General features: G+C 44.4%; 1 protein-coding gene across 1 annotated transcript in view; it reads left to right on the top strand.

Annotated features, from left to right (window-relative positions):
- st3gal3a (ST3 beta-galactoside alpha-2,3-sialyltransferase 3a) overlaps positions 1-17,676 on the top strand; it is a 75,087-nt gene extending 57,411 nt beyond the window's left edge. The window contains exons 9-10 of the mRNA XM_039002014.1: positions 12,307-12,453; positions 17,368-17,676. Of these exons, the coding sequence (XP_038857942.1) occupies positions 12,307-12,453; positions 17,368-17,529 (309 nt within the window). The 3' untranslated portion in view covers positions 17,530-17,676. The remainder of the gene's footprint in view (positions 1-12,306; positions 12,454-17,367) is intronic.
- Positions 17,677-20,830: the final 3,154 nt, after the last annotated feature.

The raw sequence follows: 20,830 nt of genomic DNA, 5'->3' as shown, positions 1-20,830 counted from the left end.
ATAAAAGGATCTCTAAGGTCAGGGCGTGACAGAGTGGCTTCAGGCTGCTAGTGTGCCAGGGCTAGCAAGCTAACAGAAGGGCCTTGGAGGGACGTCTTGATGGATGAAAAGTCTGTTGTGGCCCCCTCGTGCTATTAAGGATCAGACAATTGCTCCTGTAGCAGATTATAAATTATTGGAGCCATCCCCCTACAAGTTAATGGCTTGGTTAGTATTTCTTCAATCGGGCTGGCTATGGGACAGGTAAGTGGGCTTCCCAACCATTTTGACAAAGAACTTTGTAGCTGGAGGTGCCTCCAATATTGATTCTGTAGCAGCTTACATTTCTCAGTAATTTGGGCAAAGCTTAAGAATTGTTTAGAATGCTCATCAAATAGAACCAACAGAATAGAACCAACAGATAAATTGTATGACATTGAAGCTCATCTTGAGGTGTCCAAAGAAGGGCCAGAGGTATACAGAATGGTGTTGTCTGCGTAGAGGTGGATCAGAGAATCACCAGCAGTGAGAGCGATATGTAACTGGAAAGAGTTGATATGAGACCATTTGTTAAAACGCAGGCATAAGAAGTGTCATGTAAAGTTTTTATCCAATTCACAAAGTTCTCCCCAAAGCCAAATCGTGTAAGAGATTCAAAAAGGTAGCCCCATTCCACACAGTCAAAGGCCTTGGCAACATCTAATGACAAAGCAATTGTTGGAGCGCTTGAGTCCCTGAACAGTACACTATGTTGATCAGCCTTCTAAGGTTATCTGAGCTATAACGGTGGGGGATAAAGCCAGTCTGATCCAGGTTGATGATACTACCAATGAGCTTAGACAATCTGTTTGAAAGCACCTTTGCTAAGATCTTTTCAACATTATTAATAAGAGAAATAGGCCAATATCCACTCGGATCAAGTGGATCTTTCCCTTTTTTGTGGATAAGAGAGATAATTGCTGTGTGCATGTAAGAGGGTAAAGATCCAACTTTATATGCATCATTCCAGAACTCTATCAAAATTGGAGTAATAATTGTCTCAAACTTTTTATAAAAGTCAGAAGGGAGGCCATCTAACCCAGGAGACTTGTTAGAAGGCGTATTATTGATAACATGAGAGATCTCTTCAACCTTAAGCGGTGCATCTAAATAATCTCTATCGTTATCTGAGAGTTGTGGTAAATTCAGGTCTGCAAAAAAGCTATCAAACTTTTGTTTGTCCAGTACGCTCTGTGATGTATAAAGGGTGTTGTAGAAGCCTTTAAACTCCTCATTTATCTGCTTTGAAGAGGTAGAAATTGCACAATTTTGCAACCGTATGCCAGCTATATGGTTCCTACTGTTTTGCTGCTTTAGTCTGTATGTCAGCAAGCGGCCAGGTTTTTCACCCATCTCCCAATAAGATTGATTAATGTGGAACAGTGAATTATCAAGCTTTTTTATGATATAATCTATTAAGCTTATATTTAGTGGCAATTATCTTGTTTAACATAGTTCTGTCTCTGTTTTTGGAGTATGAAGTGTCAAGCAGCTTAAGCTCACATTGTAGTTCGGTGGAGTGTTGATTGGCAGTCCTTTTCTTGAATGAAGCATAAGATATAATCCTCCCCCTCAAACCGAGATAGTACTTTCCTATCTCTTGTTAGTTTGCTCAAAAAGAGATATCTAATCACTAATCATTTTGATGAATATACTATATTTTAACAGAGACCTGTTCAAGCACCATATGCAGCTCCTAGGAGTCTGCGAAAACTGGGAAAGGCATATGAACACAGGAGCATGGTCCTAAATGACTATATTACCTATAGTCGAACTGAGAGAGATATCCACTAGCAACTGTGAGATTAGGAAGTAATCAATCCTAGTGTAAACATTGTGGGTGGGAGAAAGAATAGTCCCTCCCATCTGGGTGTATTGATCACGAAATATCTTTTAAGCCTAAATCCCTAGCTGGTAGTCTTATTGCAGCTGCTGATTTACTCTCCAGACTATTTCTAGGCTGAGACCTGTCAAGATCCTTGTCTAGAATCTGGTTAAAATCACCCACCAATAATATTGGGATGCCACCCAGTTCTAAGAGAGTTTGAGAACCATATTGGGCCTGTTTGCATTAGGTGCATATATATTCCAGAGAACAACTGAACGACCATCTGAATCAGTCAGCAGTTAGTTTCAGTAAAGTTAATGGCTTTATGTATGAGAATAGATACTCCCCTGCTTTGGCCTGTACCCGGGCTAGAGAAAGCCTTTCCCACCGAAGAGCATTTGAGTTTTTCTGATTCCTTTTTATTCAGATGTGTCTCCTGGACAAAAGCTATGTCCAACTTAGAAGACTTGAGATATGCTAACGTTTTTCTTTTTCTTGATTATATGGTTAAGCCTTTAAGGTTCCAGTTAGCTCATTTTAATTCAGCTATGTTGGTCATTGAGTTATAAAGAAGTCATAATAAGCGAATGTATAATAACCTATACAGTATAGAAGTATTACAGTGGTGTAGATCTCCATGGCAATAAAGAAAAACAAACCTAAGAAAAAACATAAAAACGTAGGTGTGTAGAACTAAGTAGACTCCCAGCCAAACCTAAGGCGCTGGGGAGAAACAACACAGATGGGATTGATGAACTTGACAGTCACCCAAACTGTAATACCCTTTTGGGACATAGTTAGCATTTTATTTACAACAATTCAAGGCTCTGTCACACACAAGGCTATAGTGCTTTGTCGCCGCTTACTGGCAAACTATAGTAATGTATTGAATTGACACTTCATGTTCAAATAGAGCCAATCAGAGGAAATGTGAAAAAGGAAAAATAATTTTAATCTGAAGGCCCTTAAAAAATTAAAACAAATTTCCCACGCAGAATGAACTCGATCCCCCTCGATTTTAGATCAGTTTTTACCTGTTTGAATGCCATCCTCCAGTCGTCAACTCGTTTAGAATAGTCTGGGAAGAACATAATTGTAGATCCCTGCCATGTCACCTGTCTCTTCTCTCTCGCTGCTCTGAGAATTTCATCCTTCAACTGATAACGTAGCAATGATGGGCAGCGAACGGCGTCCCTCTTTCAGCTCTCTTCTGGGCGGGCCTGTGGGGACTCTATGTGCCCTCTGAATCTCAAGTGGCCTCTCAAATTGGCATTCCAACATATTCAGGATTTCCCTCCGTAAGAACTGTATCATGTCTTTGTTTTCTGCCATGTTCTGTTATCCAAATTATCAACCAGGTCTTGTAATTTTTGCAATTCCTTCTGGATTCTACCCAACCTTTCATTGTGACGGCGCCAAACTCCGATGTTGCGACACGGTCCTCTGCTTCGCTAACGCGGGTGGTCAGTGTATCGATTTTCCCTTCTATTTCCTTCATCGTGGTCTTGATTTCTGACGTGCCTTGTTCAATATTTTGGGTGGACAAACTAATTTCTCTGATTTCGGAGGTAAGAAAGGTCAGGGTGGGCTCGCAAGTTGCAGTGTCTGGCGTAGCTGGCCTACCAAATTTCTATCAGCATGTTAAATGTGCAACCAGAGGGAGAAAAACTCTGGACCACCTTTACTCCACCACCTTTATTCCACACACTGGCCCGTAGGCAGCATGCATTTTCTTGCTAAGCTTGGACGGTTGTGTCTGCAGGGAATCCTTTGCGAGCTGTGATTTGCGGCTATCCCGGTTAGACATTTGTTCTTTTTGGCTGTAACAAAATTTGCCTTTGACTTGTATGAGTATAACTATGCCCCAAAATGGGTAAATATCATTGCCAAAACCAATTTACTGTTGTGTTCGATGGAGCTCCTCAACTACACAGCCATCCTCCCCAAGAGCACACGTGACCTCTTCCAGAGTAATGCTTTCACTGGGGCTGTTTGAACCTTGGTGGGCGGCAGGTGGCCTAGCGGTTAGAGCGTTGGGCCTGTAGAAAGATTGCCAGTTCAAAACCCTGAACCGACGAGGTGAAAAATCTGTCATTCCAGCCTTGAGCAAGGCAGTTAACCGCATATTACAGCCCCTTGCACCTCTATTATTCAGAGGGGTTGGGTTACAAGAGAAAGTCAAGTTTCGGTTGGACTTTGTGTGCAATGATAAAATACATTTATGTCTTCATTTTTATCCGTTTAGTCATATTTTCCATTGTCTTATTTTGCATTCAAATCCCCCACTCCTAACTCATGTTTTTTTAAATCTAATTTAAAGTACATGACCAAAAGTATGTAGAAACCTGCTCGTCAAACATCTCATTCCAAAATCATATGGAGTTGGTCCCCCCTTTGCTGCTACAACAGCCTCCACTCTTCTGGGAAGGCTTTCCACTAGATGTTGCTTCCATTCAGCCACAAGAGCATTAGTCAGGTCGGGCACTGATGTTGGGCGATTAGGCCTGGCTCGCAGTCGGCGTTCCAATTCATCCCAAAGGTGTTAGATGGGGTTGAGGTCAGGGCTCTGTGCAGGCCAGTCAAGTTCTTCAACACCGATCTTGACAAACCATTTCTGTATTGACCTTGCTTTGTGCACGGGGGCATTGTCATGCTGAAACAGGAAAGGGCCTTCCCCAAACTGTTCCCACAAAATTGGAAGCACAGAATCGTCTAGAATGTCATTGTATGCTGTAGCGTTAAGATTTCCTTTCACTGGAACTAAGGGGCCTAGCACAAACAATGGAAAACAGCCCCAGACCATTATTCCTCCTCCACCAAACTTTAGACTTGGCACCATGCATTGGGGCAGGTAGTGTTCTCCTGGCATCCGCCAAACCCAGATTGGTCCGTCAGACTGCCAGGTGGTGAAGCGTGATTCATCACTCCAGAGAACACGTTTCCACTGCTCCAGAGTCCAATGGCAGCGAGGTTTACACCACTCCAGCCGACGCTTGGCATTGCGCATGGTGATCTTAGGTTTGTGTGCTGGTGCTCGGCCATGGAAACCCATTTCATGAAGCTCCCTACGAACAGTTCTTGTGCTGACGTTGCTTCCAGAGGCAGTTTGGTAGTGAGTGTTGCAACTGAGGACAGACTATTTTTATGCGCTTCAGCACTCGGTAGTCCTGTTCTGTGAGCTTGTGTGGCCTACCACTTCACGGCTGAGTCGTTGTTGCTCCTAAACATTTCCACTTCACAATAACAGCACTTACAGTTGACCGGGTCAGCTCTAGCAGGGGAAAAATTTGACGAACTGACCTGTTGCAAAGGTTGCATCCTATGACAGTTCCACGTTAAAAGTCACTGAGCTCTTGAGTAAGACCATTCTACTGCCAATGTTTGTCTATGGAGATTGCATGGTTTGTGGCTGATTTTATACACCTGTCAGCAACGGGTGTGGCTGAAATAACCAAATCCACTAATTTGAAGGGGTGTCCAAATACTTTTGTATATATAGTGTATTTGAAATCTTATCTAAGAGTTGTTTGTGGTCATATCGTGACTCATCTGATCATGCTGTTGTTCTTATGTAGTCTTTTCGCCTAGAGTTGATGTCCATGCCCGTGCATTAATCTTTATTGGCATAATAGAAAAATCACCATCAAAATCCATCTGTTTCAGCTAGAGACTTCTGTTGTGCATGGGCTGCGTCTCATTCTAACACATCCGCTGATGTCGGCCTTCTGCATCTGCGGTGGAAGGCGGCAGAGCTACAGCTGTGTTTGTCAGACCAGGAGACATCCCAAAAATCGGTCTTCTCATGAAAACGTTTGTAGGGTACAAACAATTTGGGCTAGGAACTATGGACCCCACCCCGAGACACTTACAAACACAAACGTGTTCTCCGTTTTGCTCATGAGACTCGTCTGAAGGTAACCCAGTACAGACCGGTAAAAAATGAATGAAAAAATGAATAGGCTTTTTTGGACCCCCCCCCCAAAGACTTAGACTCTTAGGGGTAGGGGAATTACTAGCCACATGTCAGAGAGTGAGATGGTCCTTTTGTGCTTCGTTTGGTTTCCATCTGGTTCTGATATCGGTAATTTCCTCACACTTTATCACTTCTTTATTACCAGGGAAACCACAGACGGATGCTGCGTCCCAAATGGCACCGCATTCCCTATTTAGGGCACTACTTTTGACCAGGGCTCTCGTCAAAAGCATTGGAGTTCTGACACTTCTCTTCTTAATTCTAGAATCTCTACCACAGAAATGGGAAAAATAAAGTAAGGGTTAGGTTCGTGCCAGCAGAGGCCAATTAGCCATGGTATTTATTTGTGGTTGGAGGCTTGACATGACTCATGGGATGGGTTTTGTCAAAAGGAATCAAAGAAAATATTATTCCTATTGGATAAACAGACGTTCAGCTGGCTTTTATCTACTCCAGAACATTCTCCCTTTGAAGGAAAAACCAAAACAATGCTTCTGTAGCTGTGGCTTCATGGAGATGACGTTACTTCTGTGTTGGGTTAGATTGCCAAGTTAGTTATCTTAGCGTGCGGTACCTAGGCCTACATGGAAGGGCAACAAATCTCTCTTTTGGACAAAATAAAAAACAGATGATAAACGGCCTGTGCTGTGAGGTGTTCTTTACTTGTCTTTTATAAACCCCTAGCCCGTAAAAGGAACCCCACGTGGCCCGTAAAAGTCACAGGGCTCCCTGAACTGGTCTGGGATTCTCTGCAACTCCTCTATGAAGTATACAGTATCTGCTTGGTGCAGGAGAGTGACCTCACAGAAAAAAAGCCCTGATTTCCTGTACGTCCTCCCACCCCAGTAGGCTAGGCTAGGAGCTGGAACTAGGTGGCCTCACACAATTCCAACTCCATCATCAAGTTTGCTGACGACTCGACATTAGTAGGCCTGAGTTACAACCATGACGAGACAGTCTACAGGGAGAAGGTAGGCACTCTGATGGTGTGGTGCCAGGTAAACAACCTCTCCCTTAACGTTAGCAAAACAAAGGAGCTGATTGTGAACTTCAGGAGGAACCAGGCTGGACAAGCCCCCATCCTCATCAACAGGGCCGCCATAGAGACGGTCAATAACTTCAAATTCCTCGGCTTACACATCTCAGAGTAGCTGAAATAGTCTAACCACACAGACACTGTAGTGAAGAAGGCACGGCAGCTACTCTTCAATCTCAGGATGCTGAAGAAATGTGTCCTGTCCACGAGGGCCCTCAGTGTTCTACAGGAGCAACATCGAGAGCATACTGTCGGGCTGCCTCACAGCCTGGTACAGCAACTCCACCGCCGCGGACAGCAAGGCTTTTCAGAGGGTGATACGTGCAGCCGAACACACCATTGGCTGCACACTGTCTGCCGACCAGGACATCTACATTTACATTTAAGTCATTTAGCAGACGCTCTTATCCAGAGCGACTTACAAATTGGTGCATTCACCTTATGATATCCAGTGGGCATCTACAACACCAGGTTTTGCAGGAAGGCCAAGAAGATCATCAGGGACCCCAGCCACCCAAGCCATGCCCTGTTCTCCCCACTTCAATCACACAGATGCGGGCAGTACAGGAGCATCATGGCAAAAACTGAAATAGTTTCTACCCTCAGACCATTAGGCTGCTGAATAGCCACCACTAGTCAGCTCCCTGCTCCACCCTCCCCCCTGCTACTCCCCCTATGGACCCCCCCCCAACTAATTTGTATTTCTTATTTCACTTGGTCCCCACACCATCTCGATGGTCATGCAGCTCCCACTATGGTCACTCCCCCCACCCCCTCAGTCTTTACTCTGCCTCCACCCTAATGCACATTTTATTATTCATCACTGCCACATCTGTTAGTATGTATATAGTGCTATTTCTATTGTTTTTTATTACCATTTTCATTATTTTATTTCACTTAGTCCTGCATGTTGAAGCTCAAAGCCCAAGATTTTAAGTGTACTCTGCAATCACACCTGCGACCCTCTACATGTGACTATTAAACACTCTGAATCTGAATCTCCTCCCTGCCCCAGACCCAGCTTGAGATCTTGCTACAGTGGACCAGGACCTGGAACACTGTCTGTGTGACTGACGTGACAGGCTCCACATAACAAAAACATTTGCCGTTTGTACACTGTGTTGATTGCAGCAAGTTGAATATGAATAGGAACCTTTCACAATATACTGTATAATAACTCAAATAAAGCCAATTCACAATAATTATGTATAGGTGTCATATTCTTTATTTATTACAGCATCACTATTCCCTCTCAGAACGACCAGGTGAAACCTGAGATCACATGTTTTTAGTTTTACTACAGCGGGGACTGTGTCCCTGGCCCTGGCTTTATGTGTCCTTTGCTGTGATGTTGTTGCCCTGTCAGAACCAGAAAGGCCCTTTATTCAGAACCTGTCTGACAGAGAGGTGGGATGTGTCTGGGCTTGTCCTGGGCACACAGCCAAATCCGCCTCAAAGCCACTTGGCCATATTTTATAGTCACTCTTTATTTGGAAATATCAAAGGCATCACTCTGGTCTGTTTGTACAGGTGACTTGTGTTAAAATCCACTGACCAACTGCTAAGCGTCAGCTCTCACTTTGTCAGTTTCTCAGCTGAAGAGAGGAATGAACAACTAATCATGAGGCAGCAGTAGTGTAGTGGAGGGTATATGTAGGTATATGCTGTATACCCAATTATTTTTCAGTGGCCATTGCGTATACTCACTTCTTAATCCCCACTGATACGTATCAAAGTAGTGTAGGTATACGCTGTATCAATTAATAGGGCTGATGGAACAGATCGGAATGTTTAGCTTAAAATGTTGAACTATTATTTCTTCACTGTTCTAAAATGCGCACCGCACATGCAAACGGTTTCATGCACAGAGATGGAAATACACGTTAGAAAGAGGGGGATTTAAAGATGCAACAACTATCATGGGTTGCTAATATGATTAGGATAATGTCTTTGGTTGTTAGACAATGAAAGAAAGTTGAAATAAAACCAATAGAGCAGAACGCATATGAGTCTTTAAACAAAATAATTGCCTCCATGTTTCTATGGTGGGATTTTGACTATAGGCTACTTTGAAGCAAGGTAAGTCATGCCTCATAATATGAAGTAAAATTTCCAGGTTTCAAACAATTAAGGAACAGGAAAAATATAGTGATGCTAATGATAGACCTAACTGTCTTCTGGTAGATGGAAAGGCATTCCCAGAAACCTTCTCTTTTCAATGGTAACTAGCTACAAAGTAGCCTATGCCTACTTACCTGTCTGTCACGGTCGTGTGTAGAGATGGACCAAGGCGCAGCGAATGTAGAGTTCAACATGCTTTATTAATAGTGAAACTTAACAAAACAAAACAATAAACGAACAAACCGTGACTACAGAGGTGCAAAGTGCACTAACTCCAAACACATACATTCAAACAATATCCCATAACCCACAGGTGGAAGAATGCAACTTAAGTATGATCCCCAATTAGAGACAACGATTACCAGCTGCATCTAATTGGGAATCATACACAAACCCCAACATAGAAAATAAACCTAGAACCCCACATAGAAATAATAAACTAGACTAAAACCCATAGTCACGCCCTGACCTACTCTACCATAGAAAATATAGGCTTTCTATGGTCAGAACGTGACAGTACCAAAAGGTGCGGACTCCGACCGCAAAAACCTGAAACAAAAAGGGAGGGTTAGGGAGGTGTCTAGTGTCGGGGGCGGCTCTGGTGCGGGACGAAGTACCCGCTCATCCAGCGGATCCAGCCATGGACCCAGGCTGAACACTGTGCCTGGACTGGACCTAGATGCCGAGGAAGGCTTCTGCCTTGGAGCGGGACTGGATGCCGTGTCTGGACTGGGCATCGGCGCAGGGGAAGGCTACGGCCATGGAGCTGGAGGTTCCGGACCGTGGACCGTCGTTGGAGGTTCCGGACCGTGGACCGTCTCCGGAGGTTCCGGACCGTGGACCGTCGTTGGAGGTTCCGGACCGTGGACCGTCGTTGGAGGTTCCGGACCGTGGACCGTCGTTGGAGGTTCCGGACCGGGAACTGTCACCGGGAGCTCTAGACTGGGAACCGTCGCCGGAAGCTCTAGACTGGGAACCGTCGCCGGAAGCTCTAGACTGGGAACTGTCGCCGGAAGCTCTGGACTGGGGATCGTCGCAGGAAGCCTGGTGCGTGGGTCCGGCACTGGTGGTACCGGGCTGGTGACACGCACCTCAGGGCGAGCGCAAGGAGCAGGCACAGGACGTCCTGGACTGGGGAGGCGCACTGGAGGCCTGATGCGTTGGGCCGGTACAGGTGGCACCGGACTAGTGACACGCACTTCAGGGCGAGTGTGGGGAGCAGGAACAGGGCACACTGAGTTCTCGAGGCGCACTATAGGCCTGGTGCGTGGTACCGGGACTGGTGGTACCGGGCTGAGGGCACGCACCTCAGGGCGAGTGCGGGGAGAAGGATCAGTGCGTACAGGGCTCTGGAGACGCACATGAGGCTTGGTGCGTGGTGCCGGAACTGGTGGTACTGGGCTGGGGACACGCACCTGAAGGCTAGTGCGGGGAGAAGGAACAGGACACACCGGGTTGTGAAGGTGTACTGGAGACCTGGTGTGTATAGCCGGCATCAAATCTTCCGGAAATTTAACACAAGTTTCAGGCTGAGTACGAGGAACTGACACAGGTGGCATCGGACAGCTAACACGCTCCTCAGGAAGAATGCCATACATACTCTGCCAAACCAACAGCTCTCTCTCTTCACTCTCCTCCAATTTCGTCCACAACTCCTTGAATGTCTCATAATCTCCCCTTCGTTCACTCTCCTCCAATCTGTCCAATAACTCCTCGACAATCTCAGACTCACCCCTCAACTTCGCCGACTGCTCCAAGTGCCCCCCCCCCCCAAGAATTTCTCGGGCTTCCTACCGTGTCGCCGTGCTGCCTCCATCTCTGCCTTAGGGCGGTGATATTCCCCTGGCTGTGCCCAGGGTCCTCTCCCGTCTAGGATTTCCTCCCACGTCCAGGAGTCTTGACATCGCTGCTGCTGCTTTTTACCACGCTGCTTGGTCCTGGTTTGGTGGGTAATTCTGTCACGATTGTCATAATAAGCGGACCAAGGCGCAGCGTGAGAGTCATACATCTTCCTTTTATTAGACGAAGACGTAACACGAAACACTCTTACAAAACTAACAAAACAATAAACGACCGTGAAGCTATAAACGAAAGTGCACACTCAAGCTACTAACGTTCAACATAGACAATTACCCACAAACACCTAAAGCCTATGGCTGCCTTAAATATGGCTCCCAATCAGAGACAACAATAAACAGCTGTCTCTGATTGAGAACCAAATCAGGCAACCATAGACTTTCCTAAACACCTACACTGAACACAACCCCATACATACTACAAAACCCCCTAAACAATACACACACCCTAAACTAGACAAAACACACAAACATCCCCCATGTCACACCCTGACCTAACTAAACTAATCAAGAAAATATATATAACAAAGGCCAGGGTGTGACACATGTGCCACAGAAACACGGCTAATCAAACAATAATGCTAGGTGCCTGCACACTTGTGGTTTAAGCATTGTTATGGACTTAGAACATACAATTTTGTTGTTTTTCTGTTAAAAAAAGTGTGACTTTGAGAACGAAAACCTGAAAAAATTGTGGGAAATCTAATGCTGTGAATTCCTGACTCAGTTGAACTGTTTCAATAGTAGGCCTACTATTAGCCTACTTTCACAGTACAGCTTGGGTTGGCCTGACTGTGAAAGACCAATATGGGATTTATCATGTTAAAGTCATTCAGAGTGCATGTCACTGTTTGTCATTGAATTTTTCACACAGTGCGCCTTTCCTTGGCCGGGTGTGCCATTTGGATGTTTTTTTTATGTGAGTATACCCACTTCTCCAGGCAACACTACACCACTGTGAGGCAGAAGAACAAGAGAAGCAGACCTGGGTTCAAATAGTTCAAATACTATTATAAATCATTTAAAATACTTTATCTGTGCTTGATTGAGCTTGCCTGGCTTAATGGACGAATAGAATCGTCCTCAAACTGAAAACCCCACCCATCTGGCACCAGGTAGGCTAGAGCAATTGCTCAAAGTATTTTAAAGGATTTCAAATAGTATTTCAACACAGGTCTGATGAGAAGAGATGTTTAGGTGCTCTGAGCTCCCTGGTATTTGATATGCAACAGTTGAGTCTGAGAGCAAGAAGAGTTGTGCTTTAGGAGACCACCAACAGAGAGAGATCACATTGTTATTGAAAGTAGTAAATGTTTTACTGATTTCTTAATTTATTATTACGGCTAGGGGCCATTTTTTCATGCTACAATTACACTAACCTTTATATTTCTCTCTCTCTGTCTCTGTCTCTGTCTCTCTCTCTCCCTCCCCCTACCCCCCTCTATTTATCTCTCTTTCTCTCTGTCTCTCATAGCGTAGCACAGAAGGGTTCTGGAAGTCTGTGGCCCGTCATGTCCCCAGGGAGCCCAGTGAGATGAGGATCCTCAACCCTTACTTCATCCAGGAGGCTGCCTTCAGGTTCATCGGCCTGCCTCACAACAACGGACAGATGGGGAGAGGGGTGAGAGAATGGGAAACTCACTGCTGTTTTCTGTCATAGGAAATTATGGCGGAAATATTATGTTCAAAAAAATTACGATCATCATAAAAAATACACACAAAACAGGTCAGGAGCCTGTAAAATGGCTGCTATCCATATCTGCATCCTAAAACATGCAATGGTAAAGAAGAAGTACATAATACAAGGAAGTATAAGAACTTCTTGCTTGAACGATTTCAGTTACATATTTGATATTTCATGATATTAAGAAAATGTATTTCAAAAGAACAGAATAGTATATTTTGAGTTTAATTATGTTACTGGGCTTAGTTTGCTTAATTTGTCACATGATGTTCAGTCTGCCTTCAAGTCAAAAGGGGCCTATGTTAAACAATAAATATGTTAATATGTTTTCACAGGGCTATGGCTTGAAAACATACCTAAATTCAGGGATGGAAGGTGTCGCTGTACTCCTAATTATCCCATTATCGAAGCCGCGAAATAGAGAAGATTGAAATACTGCTCGTTTTTCATTAAACTGCCTCTTTTCGTCAGCATGCTAGGCTAGCTAATGCTAAAGCATCCCATTAAATTCTACAACACTTCCGGCAGCAACTTTAGATTAGGGGCTGTAAAACTGTTTATCAATAATTAGTAAATGGTTTATAAGGATCTACATGAATCATCAACTGAGATATTAGTAAGTGCTCACATTTATAAATGCAATCATTAACAATAAACAATTATAAACTGGGTTGTTCAAGCCCTGAATGTTGATTGGCTGAAAGCCGTGGTATCTGAGACCATATAGCACGGGTATGACAAAACATTTATTTTTACTGTTCTAATTATGTTTGTAACCAGTTTATAATAGCAATAAGGCACCTCGGGAGTTTGTGGTATATGGCCGATATATGGCCATGGGCTGTATCCAGGCACTCCACGTTGCGTTGTGTCTAAGAACAGCCATTAGCCGTGGTATATTGGCCATGTACCACAGCCCCTCGTGCCTTATTGCTTAAATATACCATTCATGACATACTGTATATAAATATATTTATATGTATATAAATGTTGTGTCAAACCATTAATCAACCATTACATTTTTTACATTTCTAATATTATGAGTTTACAATAACTCCTTTACAACAGGTTTATAAGTACATTATTAATTATTTACAAATTGTGAACATACTATGATCAAACACCTTATAAATGATCTTATAAATAGTGTTTATAAATGTGTATTTACAGATTGCTTATTGACATTTACAAATGTAGGAATAATTATTAATAAATGGTAAGTAAACTCTTTACAAACTGTTTAGAAATTGTTTATTTTAAGGGACCTAAATATAAAGTGTTACCAGTCCAAGTAACAGATTGGAATAGTTTCGATGTTATTATGTTATTTATATGTGACCCACCACTTGGATTCCTTTCTATGTAGCAACATTTGAAATTGTGTTTTTTACATTGGATAAAAGTAGAGACTGCAGTTGAGGAACAATGGGAAAGTAATTCTGCTTTGAAAGTTGATAAACTTGTAACCCCACTTTTGTGAAAATGGCCGTGAATGTTTTGGTACACGTACTGGAGAGCTCTTCTTTGTCAACACCCGTTCAGCATCGTTCACACCCACTTAAGCCTTAGCCCCACCCATCTCTTTAAGGAATCACAGTGTAGTAAACAACCAAAGATTTCAAGACTAAAAGTGGTGAAAGTTGTAGTAAAAATACACTTTATCTAGACCTTGGCCTATATCCTAATCTGACTTTGGTGCACGTCATGTTGTTCTTCACATTACCGTCTCTGGTAAACACACACTATATCCAATTAAATCAAAGTGTATTTGTTACATGCACAGGAAACAGAATGTGTTAACAGTACAGGGAAATGGTTACTTGCATAGTGGAGTCTTTTGTTTAGACATGTAGCTAGCTAGCTAGGTAGCTAAACAATAAACCATAATCCCAACTCTAATGCCCCATTCAATACAACTGGGAACTCTGAAAAAAACTAGCTCTGGCTGGGAAAAATTGATTTGAACAGTTATCCAACTCGGGAATTCCACTCGGGCCTCTTTCTAGAACTCTGACTTTCTGACCTGAAAATCACTGATGTCACGATTTGACCTCGTATTTTTCAGAGTTCCTAATTGTTTTGAACGCAGCAATAATACCTTGCATAAATCTGCAGGTAGCTAAAGCTAACCAACTAGGTTCAATGTTACCTAGCTAATATAAAGCTATAACTAGCAATGCAAATGGCTTTCTGAGATACGAATAATATTACTACACAGATCATACATGTAACCTTAGCTTGCGAGCCAGCCAGCTAATGTTAGCTAGCTAGCTAACAGTACGCTTTAACTTGCAATGAAAATGACTTTCTGACCAAATTAGAAAGGTATAATATCTGAAAATGTAGCTAGACTCTTACTCGTACACATGGATGAACGCTTCTCCCTCTTTGTCATGGATACCATGGTTGCCCTTAGTTTGAAGATGTAATCCGGAGACAGGTGTTTTATACAACAGCCTCCTGTGTTCTCTTTTGGACTCTCCGTATTTGGCAATCACCTCTCTGCTTCCACCGGGCATTCCACTGATTTCAAAACTCTGTCAACGTCTTCCATGACAACGACACCGTTTCTTCCCCACCGTCATCAGAAGACTACAATTTCTGGTTCAATGAAAATGTTTTTACCTAAATCAGGGATTTCCTCATTGTCTGATTCATTTTCAGAGTCAGAGAGAGTCAGCATGGCACGATCGTCCTCCAGAAAGTAGTCCATCATAGCTTTTTCCCACTGATCTTGGTCGATAGCGCTATTAACTTCAGGGCAGCAATGTTGAGCGGAGTAGCAAAACTTGTTCCATTTTTTTTGACAAAGGTAGAAAGGATTATCCACACATACTGAGCAGCTCATGTTATAGACGCATGCTACATGGCAAACCCAATCCGAAATCATCTCTCGGCATGTCCAGCACATCCATTATCTCAGCCAATCATGTCTAGCGGGAAGGTTCCTGTATTTTTCTGTGGCTTAACCAACTAGGCTCGTAATTTAACAATGTTATTCGTATTTACAGATGGCATACAAGTTTGTTATTAAGGCACACATGTTCCAGAAGGCATTTCTGCCAAAAAACACATTTTGATAAAAAAAATAAAACGTTCAAATGCCTCTCCTGTGAGATAGTGACATGCGACATACGCCTGCCTACCTTCTTGAAACGGGTCACATATTTGAGTAGCATAAGATTAATTAATTGATCAATGTACCTGCAAAAACATAGATATTGAAACAAACAATTCAGAAAATCAACCTGTATTAGAGCATATTGGGAAATATGATAATGATGGGCGTGGTTTGGGTTCAACTCTGATAACTTAACACCAACATTGGGGTTATTTTACACCACTGAGTGTTAATTTAACTCTTGAATCAACACTAGAAATGTTACACTGAAAAATCAGCACAAGTAACACTGACCAGTTTGCTGTGTGCTATGAAAGGGACCCATCTGCAGGCTTCCATACGTTCAAGAACCTTTTAGAATTCTGAAGAACCGTAGATGCCACGTCAAGAACACCACACTGAACTGACAGGTTCTTTATCGGGCAAGAGTTCTCCAAGAGCTGAGGAAGAACCATTTCAGAACCATTTCAGAACCAGAACCATTCGGTCCTGTTTTCAGTGTACCCTAACACACTACAGACATACAACAGCCCCTCCAGGTGCCTTAGTTGGCTCTGCTCTGCTCTGGGTGCTCCAGATGTCTCAGCAGCAATGAGTCAGAACACAAACTAACACTGTTTACTGTTAGAGTCCCGTTTGGATGTCAGCACTACTGGAACTAATATGACCCAATGCCATGCCTCCAATCTCAGGAATTCAAAGATAATGTACACAAATTGTGTTCATTGATGTCCTTAAATCTTTAAGAGCTATGCTGCAAGGGGGCATCAAAATCAAGCTCAGAATTGTGCAGTTTGTGATACCCCCTCCTGACGGAATGTTGTCATGGAAGTGTGAATTGAGGCTTTAATAATCAAGACGCGAATACTAGTGAACAGCAGAACAGTGTGTACACAACACAGTCCTGTTTACCTGCGAAGATGCCCTTCCCTCCGTGGAGAGAGCAAGGACCTGAGAAGCATCGACCTGAGCTGGAGATGTACTGTAGAGGCTAGAGGTAGTTGGACCTTTTTATCAACCAGTAGCTTTTCAATAGCTGCTAGAGAAGACACCCTTCCTTGTTGTAACATCCACACCTATAGAGGGCCATGGAGGGAGCATGGACCTAGGCTGGAGATGTACTGTAGAGGCTGGAGGTGGTTGGTTTTAATCAGCCACCATGCAGTACGCCTGCTGCTATGCTAGCAGGATTAGCCATGTCTGTCATTCACAGAGCTACACTGATAAGCCTTTCGGTATTAGCCTGCCTGGCCACAGGGCTGTTGACCTGCTGCCTTCAGCCTGACACAGGGTCTGCCACAGTGTGTCTGTCAGAGGGAGAGTGGAGACCTTCAGCACCACAGATACACCTGCAGCAACTCCCTCAAACACCCAGACAGCTGATAAGTTCACTTCGTTCCTACCGGGATGTCCAGCTATCTCAAGCAGCAGAAGTTCAAGCAGCACAGAGAGCGGGAGAGAGAGGGAGAGTGAGAGTGAGAGAGTGACTGGGGAAAGAGAGAGAGGACGTTTTCCTTTCTCTCACCAGCTCTGTTAACAAAATAAATTGCCATTGTTTCCTTAATCTAAATGTGCCATGACTAGGTCTTTCAAAGTTCCATTCCATGTGTTCTGTTTTGGTAACCTTTTTACATTTCCCTTTAGTTACCCCATGTTCTATTCCTCCAATAGTTCTACTGCTATTCTGTCCTGTTTCAGGGAACATTTGTCTTCTCTTCTGTGTTTTCCAGAATATTCCGACACTGGGGACGGTTGCCATAACAATGGCCCTCCATAACTGTGATGAGGTAGCCGTGGCTGGATTTGGCTATGACATGAGCACCCCTCACGCCCCCCTACACTACTACGAGAAGATCAGGATGGCGGCCATCAAAGAGGTACCACTGACGTGACGACTGACGCCAGCCATTTACCACTCTTAAGGTTCACATTGGGGCCTTGACACACTCACACACACACTTACACACATCATGGAACGAAAAATGTAATGTAAATTGTAAAACAATGCCTTCATCTGACCATGAGGTCACACTGACCAAAAGCAGAAGTTTGTTTAGGTTTTTAGCAGAGCCCTGTTCAAATAAAGGAAGCTGAAAGAGGGGCATGTGTACTGTATGCTGTCAGTCTGATGGGTAACTATGGATGAGGTTTGTGTCATCCTTACCCAGCAACTCACCGCTCACCTACATGTTCACACACACGCACACACACACACTCCATACTGCATCAAAGTGAGAAGAACTGATGGCTTAGTTTGGTGCCAATGTCAAAATAACTCCATTAAGAGAAGTGTTTATAAACGTCTTGTAAAACAGGAGGGACATTTAGAGACAAACTGACCTGAATATTTGAACCATGCACTGTAATTCTAAACTATTTCCAATGAAACCCGAGTCATTCATTCTAGAGACTTTACTGTGTAGTGAACAGGTGTCGGATGGATGTTTGGCTATATCTAGACAGACTCAGATCTGCTTTAAGTCCACTCACTCAGACTTAGACTTGTGTGAGGTGAGGTGTTAGTCTCTGTGAAAGGGGTAGGTTGACCTGAAAGATACAGACAGACAACCTTGTAGGGAATCACAGTTGTTCAGGTCATGAATACTATAAAGATCTTTATCTCATCTTTGGTTGCAGTGATTCATTCCTGAAGTGAGTCATTCAAGCCCTCATTCCAGAAGGCTATCCTACTAAGTTTGTGAAAGCGCTATGACAAGTTTAGATTTTGAAAGGGTTAAGTTGTGAAAGGGATGGTTTATGAAAGAGTTAGGTTGATCTGAAAGAGACAAACAGACAACCTTGTATGTCACCTGACTGTGTGTTGCCGTGGTATTGTCTGTTCTCTGAACCCTTAGTTACCGGAACAGAACAGCAACATCCATCCATCCATCCGCCCACTCACAGTCAACAGCTATGAACCATACAGCCAGGGCTGTGTTGGTATGTTAGCATTCCCTGCTAAGCGTGTGTCTCTGTCTCCCTTTAAACTGTCTACCAACATCCTCTCTGTTTAGCTTGCCTAGTTTACTTCTCTGCAGGGGAAGTTTACACTGACCTTTCTCTCCTTATTTAATAGCCTTCTCCAAGAGTCTTGTGGTTTCTCTCTAATGTTCATCGTGTTACTTCCCAGTTCCCACCACCACACGGGAGGCGAGATGTGGAGTAGGATGTGGAGTAGGATGTGGAGTAGGATGTGGAGTAGGATGTGGAGTAGGGTGTGGAGCAGGGTGTGGAGCAGGGTGTGGAGCAGGGTGTGGAGTAGGGTGTGGAGTAGGGTGTGGAGTAGGGTGTGGAGTAGGGTGTGGAGTAGCGTGTGGAGTAGCGTGTGGAGTAGCGTGTGGAGTAGGGTGTGGAGTAGGGTGTGGAGTAAGATGTGGAGTAGGGTGTGGAGTAGGGTGTGGAGTAGGGTGTGGAGTAGGGTGTGGAGTAAGGTGTGGAGTAGGGTGTGGAGTAAGGTGTGGAGTAAGGTGTGGAGTAAGGTGTGGAGTAAGGTGTGGAGTAAGATGTGGAGTAAGGTGTGGAGTAGGGTGTGGAGTAGGGTGTGGAGTAGGGTGTGGAGTAAGGTGTGGAGTAAGGTGTGGAGTAAGGTGTGGAGTAGGGTGTGGAGTAGGGTGTGGAGTAAGATGTGGAGTAGGGTGTGGAGTAAGATGTGGAGTAGGGTGTGGAGTAAGATGTGGAGTAAGATGTGGAGTAAGGTGTGGAGTAGCGTGTGGAGTATGGTGTGGAGTAGGGTGTGGAGTAGGGTGTGGAGTAAGATGTGGAGTAGGGTGTGGAGTAAGATGTGGAGTAGGGTGTGGAGTAGGGTGTGGAGTAAGATGTGGAGTAAGATGTGGAGTAAGATGTGGAGTAAGGTGTGGAGTAAGGTGTGGAGTAGCGTGTGGAGTAGGGTGTGGAGTAGGGTGTGGAGTAGGGTGTGGAGTAAGATGTGGAGTAGCGTGTGGAGTAGGGTGTGGAGTAGGGTGTGGAGTAAGATGTGGAGTAGCGTGTGGAGTAGGGTGTGGAGTAGGGTGTGGAGTAAGATGTGGAGTAAGATGTGGAGTAAGATGTGGAGTAAGGTGTGGAGTAAGGTGTGGAGTAGCGTGTGGAGTAGGGTGTGGAGTAGGGTGTGGAGTAGGGTGTGGAGTAAGATGTGGAGTAAGGTGTGGAGTAAGATGTGGAGTAGGGTGTGGAGTAGGGTGTGGAGTAGGGTGTGGAGTAAGGTGTGGAGTAAGGTGTGGAGTAGCGTGTGGAGTAGGGTGTGGAGTAAGGTGTGGAGTAAGATGTGGAGTAGGGTGTGGAGTAGGGTGTGGAGTAAGATGTGGAGTAAGATGTGGAGTAAGATGTGGAGTAAGGTGTGGAGTAAGGTGTGGAGTAGCGTGTGGAGTAGGGTGTGGAGTAGGGTGTGGAGTAGGGTGTGGAGTAGGGTGTGGAGTAGGGTGTGGAGTAGGGTGTGGAGTAAGATGTGGAGTAGGGTGTGGAGTAAGATGTGGAGTTAGATGGGTAACGGAAGTCAGGTGTAGAGGAGCCTGTGGGTGCTGGTGTTTGAAGAGGGGGCAGGACCACAAGCACAATAGCAAGTGTGTCCCAAGTGGCACCCTATTCCCTACAAGGCCCTGGTCAAAAGTAGTGCACTATATAGGGAATCTGGTGCCACTTGGGACACAGACACTTGTCCCAGTGTCTGGAAGGTCCATCTGATCCCTTCGTTATGTACACAGCACTCTGCCTGGTCATAAATCACTCTTTACTAAGGTATGTCAGAGCCCAGAGTGGCTGGTCTGGTCCCTCCATGGCTGACATGTGATCACCCCCAGCACACACACATGACTCCCCAACCAGGTGTCAGTGTGCACTATCTTCAGACTCGTGTCAATTTGCAGCGACACAAACCTGTCTCAGCCCCTCCTCCAACCCCCTTACATGTATAATTGAGAGCTGTGGTAGTACAGTATTCTCTCTGTGGGTGACCCAGTCCGGGGCCAGTGTGAAGCTGTCAATCCAAGACGACCGCTGGGCCTCACACTCAAAGACCTTTGGGCCTGTGCCTGTAGAACGGCTCGGTCCAGCAGGCTAAGCTCCCTCTGAATGGATCACACACAGCCATGTCCTGAACAGATACAACTGTTCAATCATCTATCACCGTAGTCTCCTCATAATGACACCAATATTAGTCACTAAGACCAAATGAAGCAAGACTGAACAAATATCCTATAG

The sequence above is a fragment of the Salvelinus namaycush genome, chromosome 10 (genome assembly GCF_016432855.1).
Source record: "Salvelinus namaycush isolate Seneca chromosome 10, SaNama_1.0, whole genome shotgun sequence".
NCBI lineage: Eukaryota > Metazoa > Chordata > Actinopteri > Salmoniformes > Salmonidae > Salvelinus > Salvelinus namaycush.
The sequence above is the reverse complement of the archived record's forward strand: the minus strand, read 5'-3'. Positions and strand labels throughout refer to the sequence as shown.